The sequence below is a fragment of the Phoenix dactylifera genome, chromosome 11 (genome assembly GCF_051530095.1).
Source record: "Phoenix dactylifera cultivar Ajwa chromosome 11, Ajwa_hap1_PhDact_Kaust_v1.1, whole genome shotgun sequence".
NCBI lineage: Eukaryota > Viridiplantae > Streptophyta > Magnoliopsida > Arecales > Arecaceae > Phoenix > Phoenix dactylifera.
In genome coordinates this window covers 16,017,940-16,043,295 of record NC_143200.1, presented here as the reverse complement: position 1 = coordinate 16,043,295, position 25,356 = coordinate 16,017,940, and the positions used below count along the sequence as shown (strand labels likewise).

Below are 25,356 nucleotides of genomic sequence, written 5' to 3'. Positions count from 1 at the left end.
GGCATGGGACTCATTTCTTGTGAAACATGTCGATTCCTTACTTCCCCAAATACGATTAAAGATAACCAGAGTCTGTTAACCCCATCAATCCGAAATGAATTTTCTTCCAGACAATGGACATGAATCTAAAATTAATCCGCCTAATTTTATCATTGGATTATGCCGAAAAAACCACTTTCCAGATCCACTATTCTTTCCTATTAGCAGAACTCATTTATCAGAACCAACAAAAGGGAGAGTTTCCTCAACAATGAATGCAAGCTTAAATAGCGAAAAAATATCACAACACTGACATTCGGAGGGGAAAAAATCATATGCATCCCAATCACATGTAAATTAAACAGAAGTCACTTCCCTCAAGAAGTACAGCTTTTGCAGCAGCCAAAAGAAATATGAATAAACGAATTAAGTTGAGAAGATAATGCGAAAACTCATTCCCGATGTACAACATTAAAAATAACCCATCAACCAAAACCCTCTTAATTCTTCGCTACAACAACAGAAGGAGCATCTTTTTTTCCCGATGTGCAGTGCAGTGAGCTAGACTTGGAAGGGCCATGGCCAGTCCTTCGTCTCCTCATCATGCTGTACCTTGGCACTCCTCATGGCATTGCTTCCGGAGTCCCCCTCCATATAGGCATAGTACCTCAGCACAAAAGCCAGGGCCAGGACAACCCATTCCAAGCAAAAGATCACCACCCCGAGACCACCCACCATCTTCAGTATCACCTCCCCATCCTCCTCCCTCACATAGGACCGCAGCTCCCCGAGGAAGTCCGGCGTCCTGGTGAACACGAGCAGGGCCACGGAACCTTGGAAGATGGCTGTGAGCACGGTGGCCACCATGTGGGTGGCATGCCACTTGGTGGAACCTGGCGAGGCGGCGCACCCGGTGGCGGCCCCGATGATGGTGAGGGCATGGAGGAAGATAAGGAGGAGGCCGCAGGGTGACGGGAGGAGGCGGAGGGAGAGGGTGAGGAAGATGCAGCTGGAGGCAGCACCGAGGAGGATGTAGTTGCAGAGGAGGAAGACCTTGTGGGAGTGATAGCTGGTGCCAGAGGCATCAGCAGGTGGATTCCCCATGGGAGATTGGAACTGGGTTAAGGAGAAATAATTGGGAAATGGAAGAGAGAGAGATTGCTTGTAGATGCTCGATAGAGAGAGGGAGAGAAAGAGGTTGACGAGGGCTTGCTGGGGCAGAGGTACTATTTGAAGGGCTCAGGAGTAGGCTGGAATGTGACCGTTGGAGGCGAGTGCAACGGCTAGTTGATTCTTTTCCGTCCCAGTAGCCGTTTGGCAAACGCTGGATGCACGTGATGACAGAATTTTTTTGACCGGGAAAAATAGAATGCAACGCTCCATCGATGAACTCAATTAGTGCTCTCCATTGCACCCACTTTCCTTCACGTTGCCGATTGATATAACAAGTCAGAATGACTTGAGCTAAGTTCAAATTACACTCGACTTGAATTTAATTCAATAAAGTTCGGACCTAGTTCATAGGCTCAGAATTAGTTTCAAGCCAAGTCTAAATTTACCTAACTCAATTAAGCTAAACTTGATGAAGCACAAGAATTATTGTACATGCAATACCGCATACATGCACGAAAGCTTTAATTGATGGCTTAATTAAATTGTTATGTTTTATGGCATGATAATATACTTTATAGTATAATTAATATTTTTATAATTTTTATTATCAAATATTAATTACTTGAATCAATTAGAAGTCAACTTAAGATTGAACCAAGTTTAATTCTTAAATTAATCTCAACTTGATTTGAATAATCAAGCTGATTGATTAGGCTTTTTTGTTTGGCTTGCTTCAAAAACAAGCTCGAACTATACCCGATTAAATAATGAATAAATTAAGCTTTATCTCAAAACTCAGGTTCGAGAATAATTTCAAACCGAGCACGATTAAATCTAGACTTGTTCAAAAGCTCTGACTCCATTACACCCAAACTTCACTCTCCCAACTTCTTCTCTTTTCCTTTGGATTTCTTTTTCACATATTGAGCAAAAAATGAAAGAAAAATGCCCAATTGGCCAGACATCTTGTTGGAGTTTGCTGTTGCATTACAATGGCTGGTGCTGCATGTCAAGAAAAATAGCCATTGCTTGACCTTTTGTTGTTCATCATATTATATTGATTTTCCAAAATCAAATCTCCATTTTCAAAGAGAATAATAAGTTGTTCTGCCAGCAGTAACATAAGCAAATAGAGAAATGTTACCATAACAATAAAATCTCACAACAAAAGTCAAAACAGCTGATAAGAGAAGCTGAAAATAGACTCGTTACCTGGGGCAAAAGAAGCTGAAAACATGTGCACATAATCACTTAAGACTATCTTGCAGTGAAAATAGGTTCAATATCTGCACTTGGTCGCATTCTTCCAGTACACTTGATAAGCAAACCTACTGAAGAGAGACTCAGAGAAGCTGAAAACAGGTACACATAATCGCTTAAGACTATCTTGCAGTGGAAATAGGTTCAGTATCTGCACTTCGTCACATTCCTCCAGTATACTTGATAAGCAAACCTTCTGAAGAGAGAGTCGGCACACACAAGTCCCTAGAAAAGGAAAGAAATTTTTGTTAAGCTCCTAAGAAAATGAGAGCAGTAAAGTTCAAACAGGAGAAGCAACCAAATGAAAATCTCATAAGGAGTCTATAGCAACCTGATATAGGGCTCTAAATTTTTCCATTCCCACTTTGGCCGCTCTCAAAACAGTGCTGCAACATGCTCAGCTGGAGTTGATGGAACATCGGAGACACTGAAAGCATGGATCCAGTTTTTGACACCAAGCTTTTCATACAACACTTCACCCTCAAGCATTTTTAAGTCTGCATTTATTCCTGAAGGAACACTTTGCATCCACTTTTCCACGAAAATCTCCAAATTCATCTTTCCACCATCCAAAATTCGTTCAGCAAAAGACACAGACCCGCTTCTCATCCAAACTCCACAAATTGCTTCCTTAATTCTCCATCTTGCTTCCAAATTTTTCAAGTCAGCGGAGAGCAATTCTGTGAGGGAACTCGTCAGCTTCTAAGAATACTTCATTTTCTGAAAGTGCATCTAATGGCCATTCATTTTCAGAATCTTCCTCAAGTCTGTAATTCCTCCCGTTAAAGAGGAATTTCATTTTCTCAAGCCTGGGATATTCCCTGGTGCCACTTTGATGACAGATACCACTGCACCAAGGACTGCTATGTTGTTTGTCTCACTACCAGTTGCCTGCATAATACGAACTCGAAGGAGTTGGCTCTCCTGGGGTTATCAATAATACAGAGTTGGATGTGCCTACATACTTCATCACATAGGTTGGAGTGCACAGCATAGCTCCCTCATCAGGCTGTCATCAAATGGTCACCCCTAAATAGAGGAAGATCGTCAGGCAATTGCAATAGAAAAACAAGTTCTTATTTGCCAAATAAGCATGAGAGAAATTAATAGATTGAACCATGATACAGATTGGTGAAGAAAATCATCAAAAGAAAGCATCTTGGGTTAGGAACACCAAGAGATTGTACTTACAAGATGATGTGAAGTGCCATGGTAGGCAAAGCTTAAAATAATTAAAGCTCATTGATGTCATATAGAATAACCAACAAGTTATGTCCTACATATATCACGTTATGACCCATCAAAGATCGAGAACATTTAACAAGCACTTGGTGTTATATTCTTTGACCAAAGTATCTTTGAACTAAATAGGGGCATAAGACCTAAAATGCCAGTTATGTATCAAGGGATTAGTCATCATGTTTTACTGTTTAAGCTCATAAAAACATAAAGAAAACTGGGTTCAGGCTAGGTCATTCACCAGCTGGCTGCTTACAGAAACCAGCAGGAGGAGCAGGAGCATCATGTTTGATGTTGGGTTATTTCAATGAGGTCAATCTTCTTTCGTCGTGATCTTATGTCTAACTTTTGCCTTTCTTTGTTAGTTTTGTTTACTCTTTGTTACATTGAGGACTTCATTACTATTCTGGTTCTAGTCTGGACAATGTCTTTGTTTTGATGGGGGCCGATATCATTACTCTGATATCATTCAAATTTAATATAAATTCTTTGGCAGCCTTTTAGATATTTCCCATGTCTCTCAGACCAACTTTCTCCCTTTTGTGGGTTTAGTGGTACACTTCTGTACATTTTGATCTACACACATGAACTAACTCTAGATGAAGAGAAAAACAGGCAATGCACTATGTAACCCATTATAGTTCACCAAAGAAACTATTGAAAGACGATCTCTAATGAGTCAGCGATTTGTCTAGTAGCATAGTTCAATGTACATGTTTAGTATGTTAGTGTTCATTCCAAACCTTCCCATGTTTTTTTTTTGATATAATATCAGATATCCATGTATTTTGATCATCATAATATCCAAAACCAAGACAAAGTCTTGACACAAAAAATGGGTAGAATGTGACTCGCATATGTACAAGTTTTGATGTTATTTTGTTTAATCAAGAGTCTTTTCCCAGTTATCTTCAATGATAATTCCTTTGCCAAATAATGTGGTTGAATTACAAAAGTGTTAAATAATTATGCACAACCAGCCAGCTTCTATAGAAAATTAACCATCTTTTTGATGAGAATCATGATCAAATTTTAATTTTTCATGGGAGATGCCATGATCCCTAGTATTGACAAATCAAAATCTATGCTCCTGTTTTTTATGTTAGAGCTGGGTAGAGCTGGGTCTGCAAATGAACAAATAAAAACTCCATGAAGAAACAAATCATTTAGCTAATCAAAATGGCAGGGGCAGACTTGATTGATTCAGTAAAAGAAAAAAAAAATCCTAGCGTCAGAATAATAGCAAGCTTAATAAATTTTGAGGAAGTTTCTCACTTCCTCCATATTTCATCAGAACAATAGCAAGCTTAGAATTAGTGCATGTGCAAAGGAACAATAGATGATCTTCAAAATCCAAAATCTGAAAGAGAAAGAAAGAAAGAAAGAAAAGCACCCCAAGCTTTCCATGTCATTGCAGCGGCAAATAGAAGTTCAAATCCCAACAACCAAGTATACATGTTTTTTACAGCAAAAAAAAGAAAAAAAGTATACATGTTTCAAACATAACATAAACCGGGACGGAAAAAAGAACAGCTTTTTACATAGAAGCATATGGGTTTCCTTTGAAATTGAGAAATACCACAAGCATGTAACCAACAAGCTTAATCCATCATACTTGGCTTAAAAACAAGAAAAAAGAAACATGAAGAAATTAGAAAAAAGATCGAATCTATCAATAGTTAGATATCGCAAGCAGATATCAATTAGCTGAATTTCATATTAATTATCGTTTCAAAGAGAACAAGAAAGACTCACCAGAACCTCAACTACCACAGAGGGTCTTAAAACCTACAAACAGGATCGAGCCAAACATACGACGCGCAAACCCATATCAAGGAATTGAGATCTAAGAAAATTAGGACAAAGAAATAACGAGAAAAAGAGAATTAAAGTGTTGATAAGCTTTGAGGGAGGAGAGGGTAAAGATTTACCAGTGCAGGGCGACATCGGGGACGAGCTTCTCATCGACCTCGAGAAGAAGCACATCGTCATGAGATCCGAAAAGAGAGTGGTAGTGTATGGATATCGAGGAGCCCACAGTCAGGCTAAGCGCAGCTTCCGCTCCTCCTCCCAAGCCCTCCGTCGTCTCTCCCATATCGCTTTCCGGTTCCATCTCTCTTTCCCTCTCCCGCGCCTTTTATATCGATTCTTGGGAAACGAAGACCTAGATCTCCCGCGCGTCGCGCCATCTATTTTGGGTGTAACGGCCCACGGCCTTTGGAAACCCAATTAGTTCAGAAAACCTATACCGGAGGCAGAATTCAATTTTTTTTTCCTCTCTTTTAGTTTTTTATAAAAAGAGGATGGTAATTTATTGATTGAGATAACTTAGTACATCATTGTACAAAATATTTGTAATAAAACTTTTCGATCCGGATAATTTTTAAAGTAGTTTAGACTAGTAAGAATCACTATAACATATGAGCAACATGGGTTGCATTCTTTATTCCTAGCTTCATTTCTGTGCCATGGTTTGAATGTCTACTTATGTGAGATTTGTGTCAATTTAAGATAGTCTTGCAATGATCTTTCATTGTACGCTTGATTTTGCCATTGATCATTGAGAATTATCAAATCACAATTTCAAACTCAATAAACTTTAGCACTTTTGAATCTTTCTTTTTCTTCTTCTTTTTTTAAAGGCTACAGTTAATGAATGTATTCAGAGAAGCTAGAATGGCATATAGAAGTGCAAGATGATGTTTTATCAAGCATGAAAGGTGTAAAGAACCAGGCTTATCTTACCTATGGAGTTAGCTTTAAGACCAAGGTAACTATCCAAGGTTCTATTCACCAAAAATGTTTAATGACAACTTCTAACTTGTTCTATGAAAAGTGTCATGAAGAGTCAAATAGATACGGATAAGAGTAGGTGAAGAATTAGAAAGCATGTGAGGGCATTTGTGGTTAAATTGCAAGCAATTAGAATAGCATCACCGCAGCAATGCTTACAAAATTTTGTGTCAATTTGTAATGCAAAACCAACTTCTGATATATTATTCATATGACCGCTAGTTCCATCTATTGTTTACAGTGGGAGCTAATTTACAGTATCATCTGAAAGAAAGAAAATTTGGAATCTGCCAAGCACGAACTCAGTACATCAATCACATCTTTTTTTTAAGACGTATACAAAAGCCTGCAGATCTTCCTTCAAAGAATATTAAAAAAAATGTAACATCCATACCGAAACCGAGCCAATTAGTCCATAGCTTTTAAGTTGATTCTGTTGCATGATTGGCAACTGGATGCTCTCAATGCATTTGGACCTAAGGCGAACTCATTAAGAGAAGCCTTTTTGCTTCCCGTTTTGTCTTTGAGATTTTTCCAATGATGAGTCGGTTTAAGGCGAACTCACCAAGGAAGGCCTTTTTTTTTTTTTTGTTTTGTCTTTAAGGCATTCTCTGCGGTAGGCCTTTTTTGGGCAGAACCTTAGCCTCAGTCGTCTAAAGGTTGGTCCAGCCCTGTAGATGCATGCACCTAACCATTTGGCATCCTGTAAAATTTATTTGCTGTATCATAATCTGATCTTTTTGAGGCTTCTTGAATTGGGTCATAAAATTGGAGCTACAAATGGTTTGAGATTTAAATCTGAGGTTTGCCTTGGCTCATTGATAGTCCAATCTGGGTTTGTTCATGGGAACCAACCGTCGCCTTCCACAATATAAAGCTTCTTGCCATCACCCTGCTCTGAGTCTCCAACTCTAAACAAAATTTGCAAGAACCAATTTGGTTTCCTTTGAATGTAGGTGTCAAGATGCCCAAAAACCCGCAATTATCTTGAGTTGATGTACGTTCATTGGCAAGGAATACTTTTTTGTTGATATAAACGATCAATGAGTACCATAAGCAACGTCTATGAAACCATCCGGTTCGAAGCATCCCGATCCGTACCAACGGTGGACCAGGACGGTTCCAGCAAGAAAACTGAGACGCATCGCCGGAGAGAGAGAAGGAGAAGAAAAGAGAGCGAGCGGGAGAGGGAGAGGGAAAGGGAGAGGGAGGGAGGCTAGCAGATGGTGGCGGAGGGCCGTCGGAGGCCCGCAAATGGGGAAAGGAGATGGAGGCTGCTGCCAGAATAGTTTGAAATAGAATTCCGGCTGCAGCCTCCACTTCCTTCCCCGTTTGCCGGTCTCCGCTAGCCTCCATCTCTCTCCCACCCTCTCCCCCTTTCTCTTTTTCTCTCTCCCGTTCCCCTCTCCCCCGCCTCCTCTGCTATGTCGGTACGGGCCTGGCATGGTACGGCACGGCTCCATACCAACTTGTGCCGCTGAGCAACCGGTACAGTGCCCCATACCAGCACAGCAGGCCTTGACCATTGGTCACACACCACAAGGTTCTATGAAGATACAGGCACATGGGCAGAGGCATGAGGGAGGTACTGAAAATAGGATGGATTGCACACCAATCATGCGCACAAATAAGTGATTGTTACAAATCAACCACTTGTAGATGACTGAAGTAACGGCAAGCCCACCTTCAAACATATGGATATTACTCATCTCAAATTAAAAGCTCGTGTTTCTTAAAACATGAGGCAGAAATGGTTTAAAATCCATTTAACAGTTAACCTAAAGTATCCCAGTCAATTTTCAGCCAACTGCCCTGCAGCAGAGTGGGTCAGTCTGGTTAGTGAATGATGAATACATCTGGTGGAGGGAGGTGGAAGGAAGCAGGAGCATATGATCATTTGACCTCATAACCTCTAATCCTTTTGATCATCACTACTACAATATAGTGGTCGAAAAAAGGCGTAAGGCCCAAATCTGGCAGTCACTCATTTAATCCAATCCATGGTATCAGATATAAAAGTTTAAAAATTGCACAACAAAACATGAGAGGCTCCAGAAGTATTTAGACAACTTCAGTTGATACCTAGGCACAGAAGTTTGCCATTCAAGGTGTTATGCTTCTGAGAGGTCCAAATTCTCATTCGTTTGAACCGGTGATTCTTGCGGCAACCCTTGGGCTTCCTCAGCATCAGATGGTTGAGATTCATGTTTTGCGGCTGCTTGTAGGACACGATCCTGAATAGCTGTTGATGAGGGTGATGTTGGTAGACCAACTTTGTTTGGTTCTAATTTCCTAGCAGCCCAAGAAAAAGCTTGCGCTCCCAGTCTCACAGGAGATAGAAGCAACCTGAACACAAGAAAATTTTTTGCTCAGAGGACAATGGATTTGTGATCATGATCACTATAAGAACCGAATCTAATGTATACATATAGTCATATAACTAAAAAATCTATATCATGGGCCTTTCCTCAACTGCTGATGGACTTTGGCCAAGCCTCGTAAACCATAGAAGTTAACTAATAAGCCTGGTAACTTTAGAAGGCTCACCCCACTGAAGAATGTGGAATTCATGCCCCACAAACCATCGGTCTAACTTAATAAGACTAGTTTAAACCACCCTATTTACAGTAAAGTGAGTACTCTTCCACCAAATATTGCCTTTCCAAAGGAATCCTACAATGGCATACAAGGAACCAATTCCAATTAGGTTTCCTGACCCTGTATACCTGTAAGCATTTGGTTCTCTAAGTTTTTCATTAACTACAAAGAAAACCCTAGTGTAAATTAGCAGAATATCATGTGCTTCCGGGAAACATCAGGACATTGCGAAAACGAAGGGAGAAGCAAAACTACCTCACATCCTGCTTTAAACCCTCCGAGTCCTCATATGAAGCCACCCGTCGATAAAGAGACTAGCAAATAAGCAGAAAAGGTACATATTAATAGATGACAAGAAAGTAAAGAGATATGATCACCCAATTACTTCAATAAGACATGATGTCAATAGGTATGGATGTAGCGCCTCCATTCATTGGCAATATAGTTCCAGATATTATGATTAGAGACATACAACAATGGAAAGTAACTAAAAATTCAGATATAATTCAAGTACCAAATAGTCTTACCACATCATGATTTGACTCTCATAAATGAAATGGCGATACATATTAATTTCAAAGTTCGGACAGGTGGTGACAGCACAGCTTACTAAACGGTTGAAAATGCAAAGGCTAAGGCATGGTTTTTGAACTCCCAATAAGGCAAGGCATAAGCCTCAAGATGTAAGTCAAAAACCTTATTTAAATTTTCTAAATGGTTAAGAAATGTCAAAGGATAATGTAAAATAAGCAAAGCAAAGGATGTGGGTGTTTGGATTGACTATGAAATTTGTTAGGTGAGTGAAATTTTGTGGTGCACATTCTCAAGTTTCTAGAAGTTCCATTGAGATATATTAAGAACAAGCATGACTATGTACAGATTGTATATCCAAGAAACAGTGGATAAACATGTAAGCAGGGTGAAATAGCAACCTAGCAGAAGGTATAATATCTAAGAAAATAATTTCTGATGCAGTTTGAAAGCAATCCCTGACCTCACCAACTTGAAACAAGGTGGTCAATTATATCATGAATTTTATTCGCCAGCATCCGAAGGAGGAAACTTATGAATCTAAGGGCATTTTAGCCAAAAGGTTTGCCAAGAAACTCTAGCATTTCAGTGATGAGTTATGTTTAAAAAAAATGATAGCAAATCATAGGATGGAAATTTGAACCACAAACTAAATTGGAAGATGTCCTTAAGATATTTATTGGAGAAATAAGAATTAAAGGGAAAACAATATTGATGGGATTAATCCTTGGCGATGAGACCATGTTATCATTGAGCATCCCCTTGAGTTAAGCAGGGGAACAATAAAAATAAAAAATCATCAAGTTTTTCATGGTAAAGCACAGAAGTAAACATAAAGAATATAAAAATGTTGGTAATACCGCCATCACAATACTGATAGTATACAGAAAAACAATTCAGAAGACTTATAGTGAAAGAAAATTTTTTGTGCACGCTCTTATAAAAGACCATCTTACTGACACCTAGAAGGTGAAGCTGATTTTAAAATTATTTTAGTAATACATGAAAGCTATTGTAGTTGAAAAATCACTAATACAAGTATGGTATGGTATTCTTAACCAATTCTTATGATTTCCTATTATTGAGGGGGTTATTAAAATGCTCTAATTATTCAAGATGAGTCCAGATAATAAGCAAAAGTCTGATGACTGGTTCTCTTCCTCCATGAAATGGGAAGCAAAAGTTTGTATTTCAAGTACTCTTGATTGTCCTGACTTACAATTATATGTGTGTGTGTGTGTGTGTTTGACTTTTAGATGTGATCTATAAATATTGCTAAGAAATTATATAAAAAGTTTTCTCAGTTACTCTTAAGTTTTTCCTTTCTACTCAATGCTTCAGTATTTTATATCACTAAAATCATTTTTGCACAGTAAGAGATATGGTGGAATTATAAAAGAATAAATGAAGTGCAGGTGCAGTGGTGTTATCACCACATGCCTTCTAATTCCCAAGGAAACCTCATATGTTAGCAGTCATGTGGTGGCTATATTAAATTTTGGGCAACAAAGTGGGTCCATGAACACTAAAGTGAATGTTTGCTGAGATGAGAACATGAGATGGATTGGTCATTAAAACAATATTGCAAGGATTATGATTACAGAAACAATAGTGAATTTAGCTATTGCTAAAATTAAGGTGACATGTTGGAGAAACAACTGAGCTGGTATGGGAATGCAAGTAAGATATATGAAGGCCTTGAAAAGTAGAGAAAATCTGGTTCGTGTCCAAGGGTCAGGAAAAATGGAAAGACTGAAAAATAAACTCAATGTATTTTGCATTAAAAGATTTGAGAATGCTTATATTCCCAGGAAAAGTAGCCCTTAGTAGAATCGAGGGCCTAAAGGCATACAAATCCTGATATATGTAATTGCGACAAGGCTTGTAGCTTATGCTTACTGTTCTCTTTTGTTGGTTCTCTAAGAATCTGCCAAAGTGTTGCCAAGTTTTGAATCTTTACTCGTCCAAAAAAAAAAAGAAAAAAGGGAATCAGCTATGCTATGCTTTTTCAGTTCAAGCTTTTAAGAATATTTTTCAACAAGACTTGCTTTCTTAAATAGTGTTACTTGGAAATTTCTAAGTTAATATCTCATTGTAAAGATTTTTAAGTTTATAAGCGCATCATAAAATCTGCAACACCACTCAACACAGTATTGGTCAAGTTGTTAATGACATGTTGGTTAAATATTTTAATGATGACAGCTAACTCATAAAAGGTATAGAAATGGTCGAGGGAATGAAAAGGGCAATTCTATTGTGCATCCAAGCAAACCAAGTGATCTTAGTTGTCTTTGCATCATTATCTTCATCGTTGAACATATATACTCTAGACAATATAGGTATGCTACTGGGTTGACAGATATGGGCATGATATTCAACACCTAAACTCTCATTTTGTGGAAATCAAAAAAATGTTTAATCGATAAAATGATATCCTGTTAATTATAAGTAAGGCACCATTTATTATTCATCTGCAAAAAGAAGTCCTATAGGTAAACAAAGGGATAAAAACCAGTTTTCTGTAGATGCATATGCCTACGTGCATATATTGCTTTATTATGCATTTGAGTGATGGAAACATATGACAGTTTTTAAAAAAAACATTACGAAATTGTGAGACAGAAGATGGGCATTATTAAAGATCAGTTTTATGTTTTCATTCATTCTACAGGTAAAAGAATGATTACTAATTCCAATTTAGGCTGAAGCCTGATAGATGGAGCATACCTGTCCAAGGCCAATAAGACCAATGATCTGCAGTGTCTTCTCCCATTCTGCAGCAAAATTATCAGTTCAGTTAAAGAAGGTAATCAAGTTTCAACAATAAAGGGTCTTGAGTCTTGACACATTCATTAGATTTTCTGGATAATACAAATTTTCTATCATCTTTAATATTGGAAAAGAACTGGATTTGTCCAACTGAAACATCCAAAATACATCTAACTACATTTCCAGGTAAATTGTGGCAGAAGTTAGAAAGTCACTGGTGTTACTAGTTCTTTCCAAACCTTTTCAAATGGCTGATAGTTGGCCATAAGTAGACCCTTTTCTTTCATATAATCACCAAAATGGTTCCAAACAATATTGTGTACTAGTCTCCATAGATTTTTCTTATTCATGATGCCAATTATATGCAAAAGAAAAGCTAAAGATGATTTCTGACATAATGCAACTTTTCAATGCAATTCATTCTCGAAGTGCTCTTAAGTACCAGAAACATGACCTGCTAAAACACACAAAGTTACCATAATAAAAGAGTTACCAACGACAATGTAATTTCGATATTTGAACTTTATGTCATGAAAATGAAGTGCTTCATAGAACTGTGCTTGGAATATAATGATGTTCCTAACTTGGAAAGGTCATATCAACACAGTAACAAATGGTTGAGAAATTTTATATTTTTCATAAAATCCATACAAAGTTCAAGGAATATCATTTTGACGTTCTTTCTCTTAGTCTTCTTGCTTAGCAAGATATCTGCCAGCATGTCAGTATCATGCTTATTCTAACTGCTCACCTAGTAAAGCGTAGATGGCCGCAGACATTCCCTGTCCATAAGCACCCAAAATCAGTAATGCACTTGACTGGACAAAAACTAAAGTGGCTAGAAATTATAAAACCACAGAGCGAACATTTATCTGCTTCAACATATGGCTTAAGTATCTACACCTAATATTGAATAAATCATTTATAGTCAATGAAGGAAAAATATCAATAATATGACAAGAGGGCAAATTCTATGATGGAATCAATGTGCAGATGATGTTCTGGAAGAAACTGTTCTCAAAATAAAAGGGTGGCAGTCAACTTACCAGACCATATCCAATTACAAGTGCCGGATTAGGTTTAAAATCCTCAAGGATTGCCTCAGCTTCCTGCAGCGATTCCAAATGAAACTTGTAAATCTGCTAGAATGTGGACCTAGTATTTTCAGGAATCAGCACTACTGATAGCTGAACTATCTCCAGAGAATACCAGTGCTATAACCTTGCTAGTGATTCTGTATTACTTAGCACCTCGAAATTTCCAGAGATAAAGCATACTTATCCTTAAATATGGAGACGTGTTTGCGTGCATGTAGGTCTGATTAAGGAAACAGGAATTTTTGAAAACATGACATCATCACATACTGTCAAAGTCCAATGTCCCTTGTCATGGATTTGCATCTTAAAGACATGTGGATGTTCTAATATGATAGAACTTTGTCTTCAAATAAACACAATTAAAAGGTAAAGATAAAATTTACTGAAGTCCTAGACGAAGTTTTATAGGCAAAGCATGGAGCCATACAAACAATCTGGCATGAAGCATAGATAGTATGATGCAGCCCTTCACACAAAATTTTCAGGCATGTGTAGGAAACTACATAAAGAGAGGTTCCAAAGCTAGATTGGAAGTACAGGTCAAATGATAATCATAGACTCGATGAGGGCAATTTCATTCATACTTTAGGTTCTGATGGTTTTACAATACCTCATTTAATACAGTCAATGTGGTCTCAGGTTTGAGCTCTTTAACACGGAAACCCTGTTTTGCCCATGATTGAAAGCCACCTTGAACCATGTAAGGTTTCTGTCATCCATATATGAAATTCCAAACAATTTAGCAACATTAACATGTAAACACCTGAATAAGGGAACACATTTTGGCTCAATACTTGCCTTCACACCAAGTTTTCTCAAGGTTCTTGCAATGCCTTTGGACTGACCACCATTAGCATCCATAACGATGACCTTTGACCCATCCTACACAAGTGAGAAAATTAAGAACTAGAGCCATTAAATTTTAGCAACATCAAGAACTCATTGAGGGTAATATATGAATTTGCACCATAAAACGCTCCTCATACTTTAACAAGTTTCAAGTTGCGGATGACAGCTGCAGTTAAGGCATCATCAATCTCTCTTCCCCCCTTTAGCAGTTTCTTTATCGAACCATCAACCTGAGGATGTCAACAAAAGCATACCATAGCAGTGATAATAAATTTTCTAGCTAAAAAGGTGAAAGAAGAAAACCTTACATCAGGACTATAGTGAAACAAATAGATATTTCCGAAAGTAATAATTTGAAATATAAAAATAATAGAAGCAATAAACATCATGAGAAATTAAAAAAGACACATAAGAGGTTCTTAAGCTCTCCCAGTTCAAAGTTCAAAGAGGCAAATTCTTGATGAGTTTGACCTTTTTGTCTTAAGTGTGCCATTCTTTTGAATGACCTAGACAGAGGAAACAAATTGATATAAGTCCAAGAATTGCCCACCAGCACTCGATGATCTAAGAATTATATTTCTCAATGATAATGGTAAAACATCCCAAGGAGATCCACAGATACAATCATCCCATTAGCACAGTAAGCAAAAGTTGTTGTATAAATAGATATCAAGAATGATTTTCTAGAACAAGTAGATTTAGTGAAAACCTAGCAGTATTCTGCAGTGCAAAAATATTACTTGAGAAGGGTGAAGCTGTAAAAAGAGAAAGTAACAAACCTTAGGAAGGGTCACGCTAGCATATTTAGCCCTAGCTGCCCGTCGAAGATCAGGAACACCATCTCTCTCCCTGAGATCCTACACATAAATACACAAACATCAGGAGAGGAATCAACATGTTTTATATCTTAGATAACACTATATCTGTTGATCATAATATGAAAATTGATGAATTACTCTAAAAGATAAGCCTTTGTATGTAAAATTGATCTCATTGATACCAAAAAGACTATGCGAACTATGTTAAAAAGTAGATAATATGTAATAGGACTATTAGGTGCATGGACTCAAGTCTTAATAGGACACCGGGATAGGGTACCATCCCAAGTGTCGGGACAGGACGTCCTGCTATTGTCCTAGTGTTCCGATTGGCACATATTGGAACATTTCCTGTCCCAAGTGGGTGTCTCCCGTTCCATCGGAAAACCAGCCCACAGGATTTAAAACCTTGTTTAGGTGAATATAATGAAGCAAAGAAGAAAGTTGATAGGAACACAAAGGACAGCCTCATCACCAGAACATAGAATAAAAGAAGGCAAGAGAGATTGTCAGTAGAACTGCAGGAACTGTTATGGGAGCCAAAAGCATCAAATATCTTGTATAGAAATAATATTTATAAAGAAGAGGCTGGTGAAATTTACAGTCTCTTGCCTCAGGCCGGACATCTATAAGTACAGCATTCTCTTCATTTTTCAGCAGCTCTAAAGTTGTTTCAGGAGCCAAATCACCAGAATACCCGCCATACTTTAATAACCAGTAAGATACTCTGTGAAAATAATATAAGGTGAAATGTTTTTCCAAGCACAAATGTCAATCTACTTTAGAAATAATAGAAGAAATTACAAAGAAGGAAATAAAAGAGATGCTATTACCCTATCATGGTTGAACTTCCAAGAATAAGTATGAATTGCAGTATTGGATCATTTGGATCCAAACCTAGATTTCTTTCAAATTCTTCAATGATGATGTATACCTGTATGACAGCATGCATGGTTAAGATGCTATTGGAAAACACATTCATTACTTGATAACAAGTTTAACTTGATATACACAAATCTATCAAAATACCTGCTGAAAAGCAGCACCAACAGGATTCAGAATCTGTAAAGTTTTCTCCTCGGATAAGTCTAGTGCATCCCTGACATCTGGTGGAAGTAACGACTTCACTGATCCATAAGAATAAACAACAAATGTTGCTGCATTTGCCAGAGAATCCTCCACAGTTATAATCACCTGCCTCAGTATGTCAATAGCTGAAGTGCCTGCTCTGGACACATTTTCCTTCAGTGCACTGGAGTAGCCTGTCACTTCATTACTAGCCTGTAATTTGGAGTTTTCAACTGAAGAAAATAAGCCACTGCCCACACTGTCAAATGATTTTGTCACACTTCTGATGGTATCTGAAACCGATAAAGTAAATGCATCATATGAGTCTTTTGCAGCACCTTCCACTTTACCTATTGATGTATTTATAGATTCAGTAATTCCAGATATAAAATGATCAGCACTTTCTTTCAGATTTAGGATTCCCTCATTAGCCACTTTGAATGTATCAGAAACTGGTACTGGACTGTCAGTAAGAGCAGTTTCTGCAGCATTAGGGACAGAAAAAGAGCCAGAAGATGTGGAACCAGATAATCCATTTGAGCTCTGATCAAGAGAATTTGGAAGATCCTGAAATGCATCCATTCTAGGTGAAACAGCAGGTGGTTGTTCTATAGTGGGTGATACCATGGTCTCTGCTGTGACACTACGACTGCTTACATCATCTGCAATATCATTGCCAAGTTCACCAGGCAGCATATAAGCCCCTGATAATTTTGAAGTCTTTACATCTTTTAGGTCCTCAGCAATCGGATATAATCCACTCCTCTCTCTTGTTGAGTAACACCAGTTCTCAGGCTCACTTTCAATGCATTCTTTTGAAAATCCACGTACTATATCATCAAATCCATTTGGGTATGGAGAGAATATGGAGGAATCCAAGGAACCCGACTGATCAGATTTTTCCACGATTAGTGAATGCATACATTTAGAAGCATGGGTTCTGAAAGGTATATCCTGAGCAAGAACACCATCTTGGTTGCAGGCAAAAGCCCTGCCTTCAAAAATGTGTCTATCCTCTAGAACTTTCTGCAGTGGATAAAAAGCTCTGGTGCCTACATGCAGAGATATCTGCAGACACAATTATCCGAATAACATTAACAAGTGTTGCTACAACATGTTAACAACCAAACATATCATTAGAACTGCTTTACAATGTATAAATATTCATCACATTCAAGAAGAATCTCCAAGAGCCTACTCTAGTTTAAAAGCATCCAAAATAAGCTGGGATCTATTTTATATTTTCTCCAACTTCCTATCAGAGTATGCCAACCAGACGACAAGCCTTTACCCATTTAGATAGGGTCAATTTTAAGAATTAAGGTATAATCCATCAATCTTTCGGACCATTTTACAATTGTCAGCCTTCTGTAATATTGAACCCGTCATCGTTTTTAAACTCCAAAGCATCCATTCATCTAGTCACTATAACCAAACATTCAATGTTTTGAGTAGCAATATTCTCTTATAAGTTAAGATGGCCCAAAAAAACTCGCATCCATTCAAGAAGGCAAAGAGCATGTTCTTCGACATGTCCCACAGACAGGTATCCAGCTGAAAATCTTGGCAAGATACAGAACAAGATACAAGGTATCGAATTGCGACTGGAGCAATGATGCCAAAAGTGCCATAAAATGGCAAGTGCATTTAGGTGCTAGAAAGTCATTGGTAAGACTCGAGAATGGTTCAAAGAATCCAACGGCGACCGACAAACTTCTCAGACAACTTCTTCGAAAAGCAAGCAACAATTTTGATGCTTGATGTCTAATCATGAGCAAACGCATCATTACCAAGAGTTGTTAGTGCATGGCAATAAAAGATCAAGAACCACGAGAGACCCAGTTCAGCTTCACGGAAGACCTCTACACTTCATTAGAAAAAAGATAATTTACGGCAAGAAAAGCAATAGGCTGGACTCGAAATAAAGGAACTAATTGCAACTCAAAATTAGCACTAAATCAAAGACCTTCTTTACCTGAGAATGAGAAGAACAGCTCGATACGGCGGAGCAGACCGGCAGCATCGTCCTCAAGCTTGGCATTCAAATCACCATCTTGTGCTCAAAAGAACCCCTCGATCTGTGAGACCAAGGCCAAAGGCAGCTCCTTCACATCATTTCCTCGAGGGTTATCCAATCGAATGGCGGGAGAGCGACGTGGGAGATGGGGATGATCCGGAGATGATATGGCGCGGCTCGTCGAGGCTACATCCCGGCCTCTCGTTCTTCTCCCGCGAGATTTATAACCAGATATAACCGGATAAAACCCTGCCCCACTACTTTGTGGCAGTCCGGTGTCAGGTGTCGCCTACCTCGATTCCTTTAAGCATGATACGTAAAAAGATAAATTGTCGCTTCTACATGCAAGTTTCTCTTTACCCTTCTTCCTTTTCCAATTTCACCTAAATGTTAAATCCCGCATCCATTCTTCAGATTTTTTGTTTTTTTTGGGGTACAAGCATGGGCTTAAAGCTGAAAATAGACTCTGGATACAATTTTAGGCGACAGAAATATAAAACCACAGGATCTGAAAAATTCCAACATACAAACTAGATACAATACAGTGGATAAGAAAACTAAAACATAGCTGCCGGATGTAAAATCTTCAGACTTCTTTAAAGGAATGATGAATTCGACATTGAGCCTGTTTTATATCTTGCAAGAATATTCTGCAGTAATCACGCTTCTTAGTCCACCCAGCCTTCAGTCTTTTTTAAGGAAGAAAAAAAATTTTATGGAGATCTTCTTATATTCCTCCCATAGATTCCGGGTAGATCTTATTATTCCTCCCATCGATTTCGGGTAGGGATGTGCAAGGTTGACACGGGCTATGCCCAAATAAACCATCCAACCTATGAATCCAATAAATTTTTTTGCTTAATTCTCTAATCCAAGCAATTTTTTTTTTTTTTTTTTTCCGGTTACTCACCCAGCTCTAATATAAGTATAGGCAACTGAATCAAGTGCAAAAACCCAGCACAGCAGTATAGGAGGGGTCCCTGATGAGTCCAAAAAATCTTTTTGAAATGTTGAGCTGCATATAAAGCAACCCAGTCTAATAAACCTTTACTTCATATAGAGAGAAAGACCTAAAAGATAAATTGTAAGATAGAAAGTTTTCTTCCCTCTTTCTCCTGGTTAAGACACTACAATCCTCTTCCCTTTGTAGCTTTACCAACGCTAGCAACAACAATTCTTAATGACGATGCGGCATCATTGCCTCGTACGAATAGGCTGGGGGGAGGGTCGAAGGAGGCAGCAGCACTGGCACTGGCTCCGCAGGAATGGTTGATCAAAAATAATTGTAAGAGAATTGCTGCAGCATTGATGATGAAATTTACATCAATCAATTGCATTTGAACAGAAAATATTTAGTGGAATTTTTTTCCCGAGCTGTTACCTTATCAATAATTCATCTTTCTCTCCTCTTAATTTGGCATCTAGCTGATTATTTTTATTTTATTATTTATATTAAATTATTAAATTAAAGAGTTTTAATTTGGCATCCAACTGATTATTTGTATTTAACTACTTATATTTATCAAATACAATGGCACCAAAGTAAAATGAAAGATATTTACATAGTACATTTTTTTAGAATGAGTTTAATTATTATTATGCATGGGTATATTGACTACAAATTTAAGTTGCCATATGAGAATGTTTTTCATCATATGATTGTCAGGTGAATAATATGGTGTAACAAATTTATTTTTCAAACACGGCTAGGAAAATTTATAACAACAAAGGAAGGTATATTGCAGTTGCATAATATTAAGATCTATGATGTCTTACTTCTATAAACTTAAGGTGAAGGAGGTGAATATCGAGATCTAAGATGTCTTTCTTTTATAAACTTAAGGTTACAGCTGCGGCTTTATCATCCTTTAGTCGCATGTCAAATAAGAGCAAAAAGTTTGTCAATGCCATCAAAAAAAATTTATATGGTGATTAGGGTTTTGAGAACATGAAGAGTTGTAAAAAAAGTCCATTATTTTGTTTAACATCCCAGTTTGTTAGCTAAGAATTAGTTGCCAAATAGGCATAGACATCGAATATGCTATTCCCAATCAAAGGATCCTATGCTCATTTTTGGGCGTAGACTATTATGTTCATCTTGGATTAGCCTTACGCCTGCTCTTTATAGCAAGTTTACCTCTTTGATTGTACCCATGATTTTTAATTTTTTATTATGATTATTTCATATAAATATTATAGTATGACGATCAACATTGTAACTATAATATAATACATAATATAGTATTGGTAAAATAAATTATTATTATTTTTGTACTACCATAGAAAAATATTATAATATTATTATCATCTATTATAATAGATATGATATCATAACATATCATAACAAGTTAATATTATAATATCCTAAAAATATATTTTTATCATAATAAAATTTGACTATTTCATAGTAGTAATAAAAATATTATCATAATATATGTATATAATTTACATATATAATATTTCATACTAATAGTAATTTAGTTAGCATAACCATATTTTATTTATTACTAAAGACATGTAGTATCACATATTAGGATATCTATAGTACATTAGCCCATATGTTCTATAATAGGTGATATTATAATTAAATAATCATGTAACATTGTATTAATATTTGTAAATGATTAAAAAATATAAAAGTAAAAATAATATATGAATATTTGATATTATATAACGGAATATATTAATATAATATATTACAATAATAATAAATTGATAACATTTTTCACATATAATAATGTTATATTATAATATATTTTATTATAGCGTATGATACTTTGTTATTCAATGAAATTCATTAAAAAATATTAATTGCATATTAAGATGTCATACAAAAATCATATTGGATTTTCTGTCAATTCAAAAAATACTGGATCATTAATTTTATTTTCTAGTTTATTTCAAATATTTTTGATAATTAAATAATATTTGATGCGAACATCTAGTATAACTATGTCACGAAATGAAGTTTTCTTTTCAAGCTTGGTTCTTAACTACAAAGAGTTGTACATTCTTTGATGACTACCACATTATCCAATCAAAAAGATAGGGGATTTTCAAACAAAGCATGACTGTTGTATCAAGTTACATGCCATATAAAAGATGTCATCTTTGAATATTTGACAGCTATCCATCTTTTCATGAATTGATACTTTTTTATACCTATTTTTCTCATGCTTCTACCAAATTCCATTTTAAATCCCTTAAATAGTTTTTGGTGACCCAAAAGGGATTACCAAGATAATCTTAGATCATTGTTCCTGGGATAATCTGATCATTGATAATCTAAGATCACCATATTTGATATGCTATGTTCCAGTGATTAAAAATTTTTATGTGCCCTTGAGTAACCTACCTGGTATTCCATAGGAATCAAGATCACTGGCTATATGTTGACCCAAAAAGTTTGATTTTGATGATGCAAAATATTTAAGTAAAAAGTTCATTAATCAGTTAATTGGAGTATATTTGAATGTTTGCAAGAAGCTAAAAAGAAATCTTTCAATAACTTTCAATATGAAGAAATGAAGCCTAATTACTTAAAGCTCTAGATAAAAAGATTCGACTCCAAAAATACCTTGCAGTAACTCTTTAATGCTCTTATGCAATAATAACAAATTTCAACTTGGGTATCCAAAGAGTCGACCCCTGGATTACAATGAGTCGATCCCAGCATACTGATACAAATTGGTACGTCTTCACGGTCGACTCCCACAGATCATGAGTCAACCCTAGAACTATCTTAGACAAAAGACAAAAAGTTACAGAAATCAATATATTAGCAAGTCGACCCGTGAAGAACACATGCCGACTCTAGTCATACAATACTCGATCCCAGAAGCAAACGAGTAGACCTTGAATGGTTACATACAAAAAATAGAGAGTTGTAAGATCATCATATTGGCGAGTCGACCCATGACCCCAAAAGAAAAAGAGTCGATCCCTAAATGGCCACAGATAAATGACAGAAAGCAACAAAATTCAGTATGTCGGAGAGTTGATTCTTGAAAATTATGAGTCGATCCCTAAACCAAAAGAGTTGACCCTGAAAGTGCATCCTAGGTTCTTCGGTGTTTAGCATGCTGAATTTTTTTTTTTTAAAACCATGGCTGAACCTGATCGGATTGCCTACGTACCCCTTCACAAGGAGGATCAAGCCACACGTAGTTCTTTTTAAGTTTCAAAAACGCAGCGGAAAAATGAATCAAATAATTTAATTCATGCATGCTTACAAGATCAAATCTAGAAATCAGCACATTAAGAAGACATAGGATTATGCCGGAATTGTTTAAACAATTATGCTAAAACTTTTATGCATGATTAACTATCAGATCTGAAACTTAAGAACTCTATTCTAATTAATGTCCGAATATCCATCGAATGGATTATAGAGATATCTCCGTGAGGAGCCCCAAAAGAGGGCAAAATCTTGAAAAATCGGATCTAGACCTTGACACCATAATAAATGATTAATGCTAGATTAATACCTTTTATGATGGATGAAAGTTGTGGATCTGATTCTTGACTTCGCAACCACGCACACGAATAGCCTCTACAAGAAGTACACGCGAAGCCCTGAAGGATCTTCTTCCGCAACAGTGCTAGCAGCTGCAGAACACTTGAAAGCTGAAATCTGCTCGTCGGGATTCAATCAACTCTTGATCAATCGTCTTGAAGCAGATAGAGATGAGGTTTGTAAGAAAAGTAGAGGACTCAGATCTGATCTTGAATCTTCTAGACATTCACCCTAAAAACCCTATCTAAAATGGAGAAGAAGAGGAGGAGTAGCCGTGTGAGGAAGAAGGCTGCAATGGATATGTTTTCGGTGCCTATGTTTGACCCCTTTTAATGGCCTCCGAATTTTTATTCAAAATTCAAAATTTATCTTCAGAAAATCTTCTTTAGTTGGCGCATGCAAAGAAATAGAAACAACCCAAATCAGATCTCAACCAAATCTGATTTAAATTCAAATTTTAAACACATGTGCAAGAGGGGAGGAATTTGAAATCCATGCAGCAGAATTTTCCTTCCTCTTGTCGCATATATTTCATTTGAAATTTGAATTTAAATGATTCAAAGGTTCACACGCCAGCTAGGAAAGTTATTTGATGTATGAAATCATTTAATATATTGCTTAATGTTTGAATTCAAATTCAAACAACAAATAATGTCGCAATGTGTCAAGCAATAGGTCCATGCGCCATGCAATAATTTTGGTTTATTTAAAATTCATGAAATCCAATTCCATGTCACCACTAATTGCCACATCATCTGAGCCTAATTCTTTTGGGTTGCACCTAATCAAATTTGGTCAAACCTGAATTAAAACAAAGCAATTTGGTTGAACCCAATCTAATCTGATCAGACCCTGATTGAGCTCAAATTGAATCCAATTCAATTTTTGGCTTATCCAAACTCAATCAAATTAAATTAATTACTTTGTGTTGGACCTAATCCAATTAGGTCAATCCCCAATTAAGCGCAAATTAATTTAAAATTAATTTGATCAGCTTAAGTCCATTTTGGTTCCGACCTAATCCAATCAGGTCAAAACTTTGATTGAGCCCAAAGTTGAATCCAATTCCATCTCGACTCACAACTGACTACGCAAGTACTTGACTGCACCCAGTGACCTTCCGTCACTGAATTAGAAATTCAGGTAGTCCGGTACCAAAGTACAATGAGTTGCTTGCTAGTCACAGGTTGCGGTCTCAGGTCAGAGGGTCAAACTTATACCCATATCCACTCGGAACATCTCTTGACAGTAGAGCGTTTCGGAATTGGTCACGTTCAGTGAAATGTACTCCTACACTTCACCTGTGTGGCATACCAGTGTCTTCATACTCCTTGGTTAAAAGGACAACCAACGTATATGTCACACAATGATCCAATCTCGATAATGCTGTCGTCCTAGTAACAACATATCATTTGATCGCAAACAAGTTTAAAGACTCAAAGATAAATCCTCCTTTATCATAACATAAGTCCTAAGGACTTCATCATATAAGAGTTCATTTGAAGATGAAATGATGAATAATGCCAAAAGATCTTTGGTCTTCACCCGGACCCGATGAAAAAAATTGGATAACACTTTATTAATTTGTCAATTCATTTACAAAATTCAATCATCAATATGCTGACGATTGACATTTAGGATACAAATCCCAACAACTCCCACTTAGCCTAATGCCAATCGGCACAGTATCTAATACCCATCTTCGACTTGTGTTCGTCGAACTCTTTGATGCCGATGACTTTGGTAAATGGATCAGCCAGATTTTCTTTTATGTCAATCTTTTGAAGATCAATATCACCTCGATCAACGATCTCTCGAATCAGATGGTAGCGACGTAGAATATGCTTGGTCCGCTGATGTGCTTTGGGTTCTCTTGCTTGAGCTATGGCCCCAGTATTATCACAAACTACAGGCACTGGACCATCAATGGAGGGTGTCACTCCAAGCTCGGTAATGAACTTCCGCAACTATACAGCTTCCTTGGCGGCATCAGATGCTGCGATATATTCTGTTTCACATGTAGAATCTGCCACTGTATGCTGCATGGAACTCTTCTAGCAGATGACCCCACCCTTAAGAGTGAAGATATATCCTGACACGCTCTTGCTATCATCTTGATCTGACTGAAAACTTGAAACGCTATATCCCTCAAGTTTTAAGTTAGAAGTACCATAGACAAGCCACTGATCTTTAGTATTTCTTAAATACTTAAGGATTGTTTTTACAACCTTCCAATGGTTGCTACCTGGATCAGACTGGTATCTGCTCACTACTTCTAGTGAGTATGCCACATCTGGTCTAGTACATATCGTGGCATATATTATAGATCCTACTACCGAAGCATATGGAATTCTATCCATACTCTCTCTTTCTTGAGGGGTTGTCGGACAATCCCTTTTAGAGAGGTTAATCTCATGGCCCATCGGAAGATAGTCTTTCTTGGAATTAATCATACTGAACCTTTTCAGTATAATATCAATGTATGTGGATTGGGATAATCCAAGCAATCTTCTAGATCTATCTCTATAGATCTTCATCCCTAGGATGTAAGATGCTTCTCCCAAATTCTTCATGGCAAATTGAGATGATAGCCATACCTTTATTCCTTGTAATGAAGGAATATCATCCACATACAAAATAAGGAATATAATAACTGAACCATTTGTCCATTTATAAATGCAAGGCTTCTCTTCATTCTTAATAAAGCCA

General features: G+C 37.0%; 2 protein-coding genes and 1 pseudogene across 6 annotated transcripts; all 3 read right to left on the bottom strand.

The window, feature by feature from the left end:
• Positions 1-302: 302 nt before the first annotated feature.
• Positions 303-1,212, bottom strand: LOC120103706 (uncharacterized). The gene has a single exon (XM_039128220.3). The coding sequence runs from the start codon at positions 1,081-1,083 to the stop codon at positions 541-543; it is 543 nt and encodes a 180-aa protein (XP_038984148.1). The 5' UTR covers positions 1,084-1,212; the 3' UTR covers positions 303-540.
• Positions 1,213-2,205: 993 nt separating this feature from the next.
• Positions 2,206-5,841, bottom strand: LOC149751634 (uncharacterized; annotated as a pseudogene). The gene is made up of 7 exons (XR_016397917.1): positions 5,523-5,841; positions 5,207-5,210; positions 4,867-4,951; positions 3,237-3,381; positions 2,684-3,005; positions 2,546-2,577; positions 2,206-2,420 (listed from the first exon to the last, which is right to left on the bottom strand). The product of XR_016397917.1 is annotated as an uncharacterized LOC149751634 (transcript).
• Positions 5,842-8,254: 2,413 nt separating this feature from the next.
• LOC103707741 (uncharacterized) lies at positions 8,255-19,378 on the bottom strand. Of its 4 annotated transcripts, none has more exons than XM_008792352.5 (13): positions 18,090-19,378; positions 16,076-17,182; positions 15,880-15,980; positions 15,659-15,773; positions 15,008-15,085; positions 14,366-14,458; positions 14,178-14,261; positions 13,990-14,088; positions 13,329-13,391; positions 13,034-13,064; positions 12,241-12,287; positions 9,238-9,296; positions 8,255-8,730 (listed from the first exon to the last, which is right to left on the bottom strand). In XM_008792352.5, the coding sequence occupies exons 1-13, from the start codon at positions 18,153-18,155 to the stop codon at positions 8,496-8,498; spliced, it is 2,178 nt and encodes a 725-aa protein (XP_008790574.2). In that variant the 5' UTR covers positions 18,156-19,378; the 3' UTR covers positions 8,255-8,495. The 4 variants fall into 4 exon arrangements, with proteins under 4 accessions (XP_008790574.2, XP_088563042.1, XP_088563041.1 ...); XM_088706916.1 differs by having other exon boundaries at positions 16,076-17,976; positions 18,090-18,347; XM_088706915.1 differs by having other exon boundaries at positions 16,076-17,981; positions 18,090-18,332.
• Positions 19,379-25,356: the final 5,978 nt, after the last annotated feature.

What these genes read in the sequence shown, in the direction of transcription:
- LOC120103706 (XM_039128220.3), bottom strand. Translation starts at nt 1,083, where the DNA reads ATGGGGAATCCACCTGCTGATGCCTCTGGCACCAGCTATCACTCCCAC.
- LOC103707741 (XM_008792352.5), bottom strand. Translation starts at nt 18,155, where the DNA reads ATGCCAAGCTTGAGGACGATGCTGCCGGTCTGCTCCGCCGTATCGAGC. An exon ending in TTGGTGCTGCTTTTCAGCAG is followed by an intron (nt 15,981 to 16,075) that starts GTATTTTGATAG and finishes GCTGTCATACAG; the next exon opens with GTATACATCATCATTGAAGA. An exon ending in GCAACTTGAAACTTGTTAAA is followed by an intron (nt 14,262 to 14,365) that starts GTATGAGGAGCG and finishes TCACTTGTGTAG; the next exon opens with GATGGGTCAAAGGTCATCGT.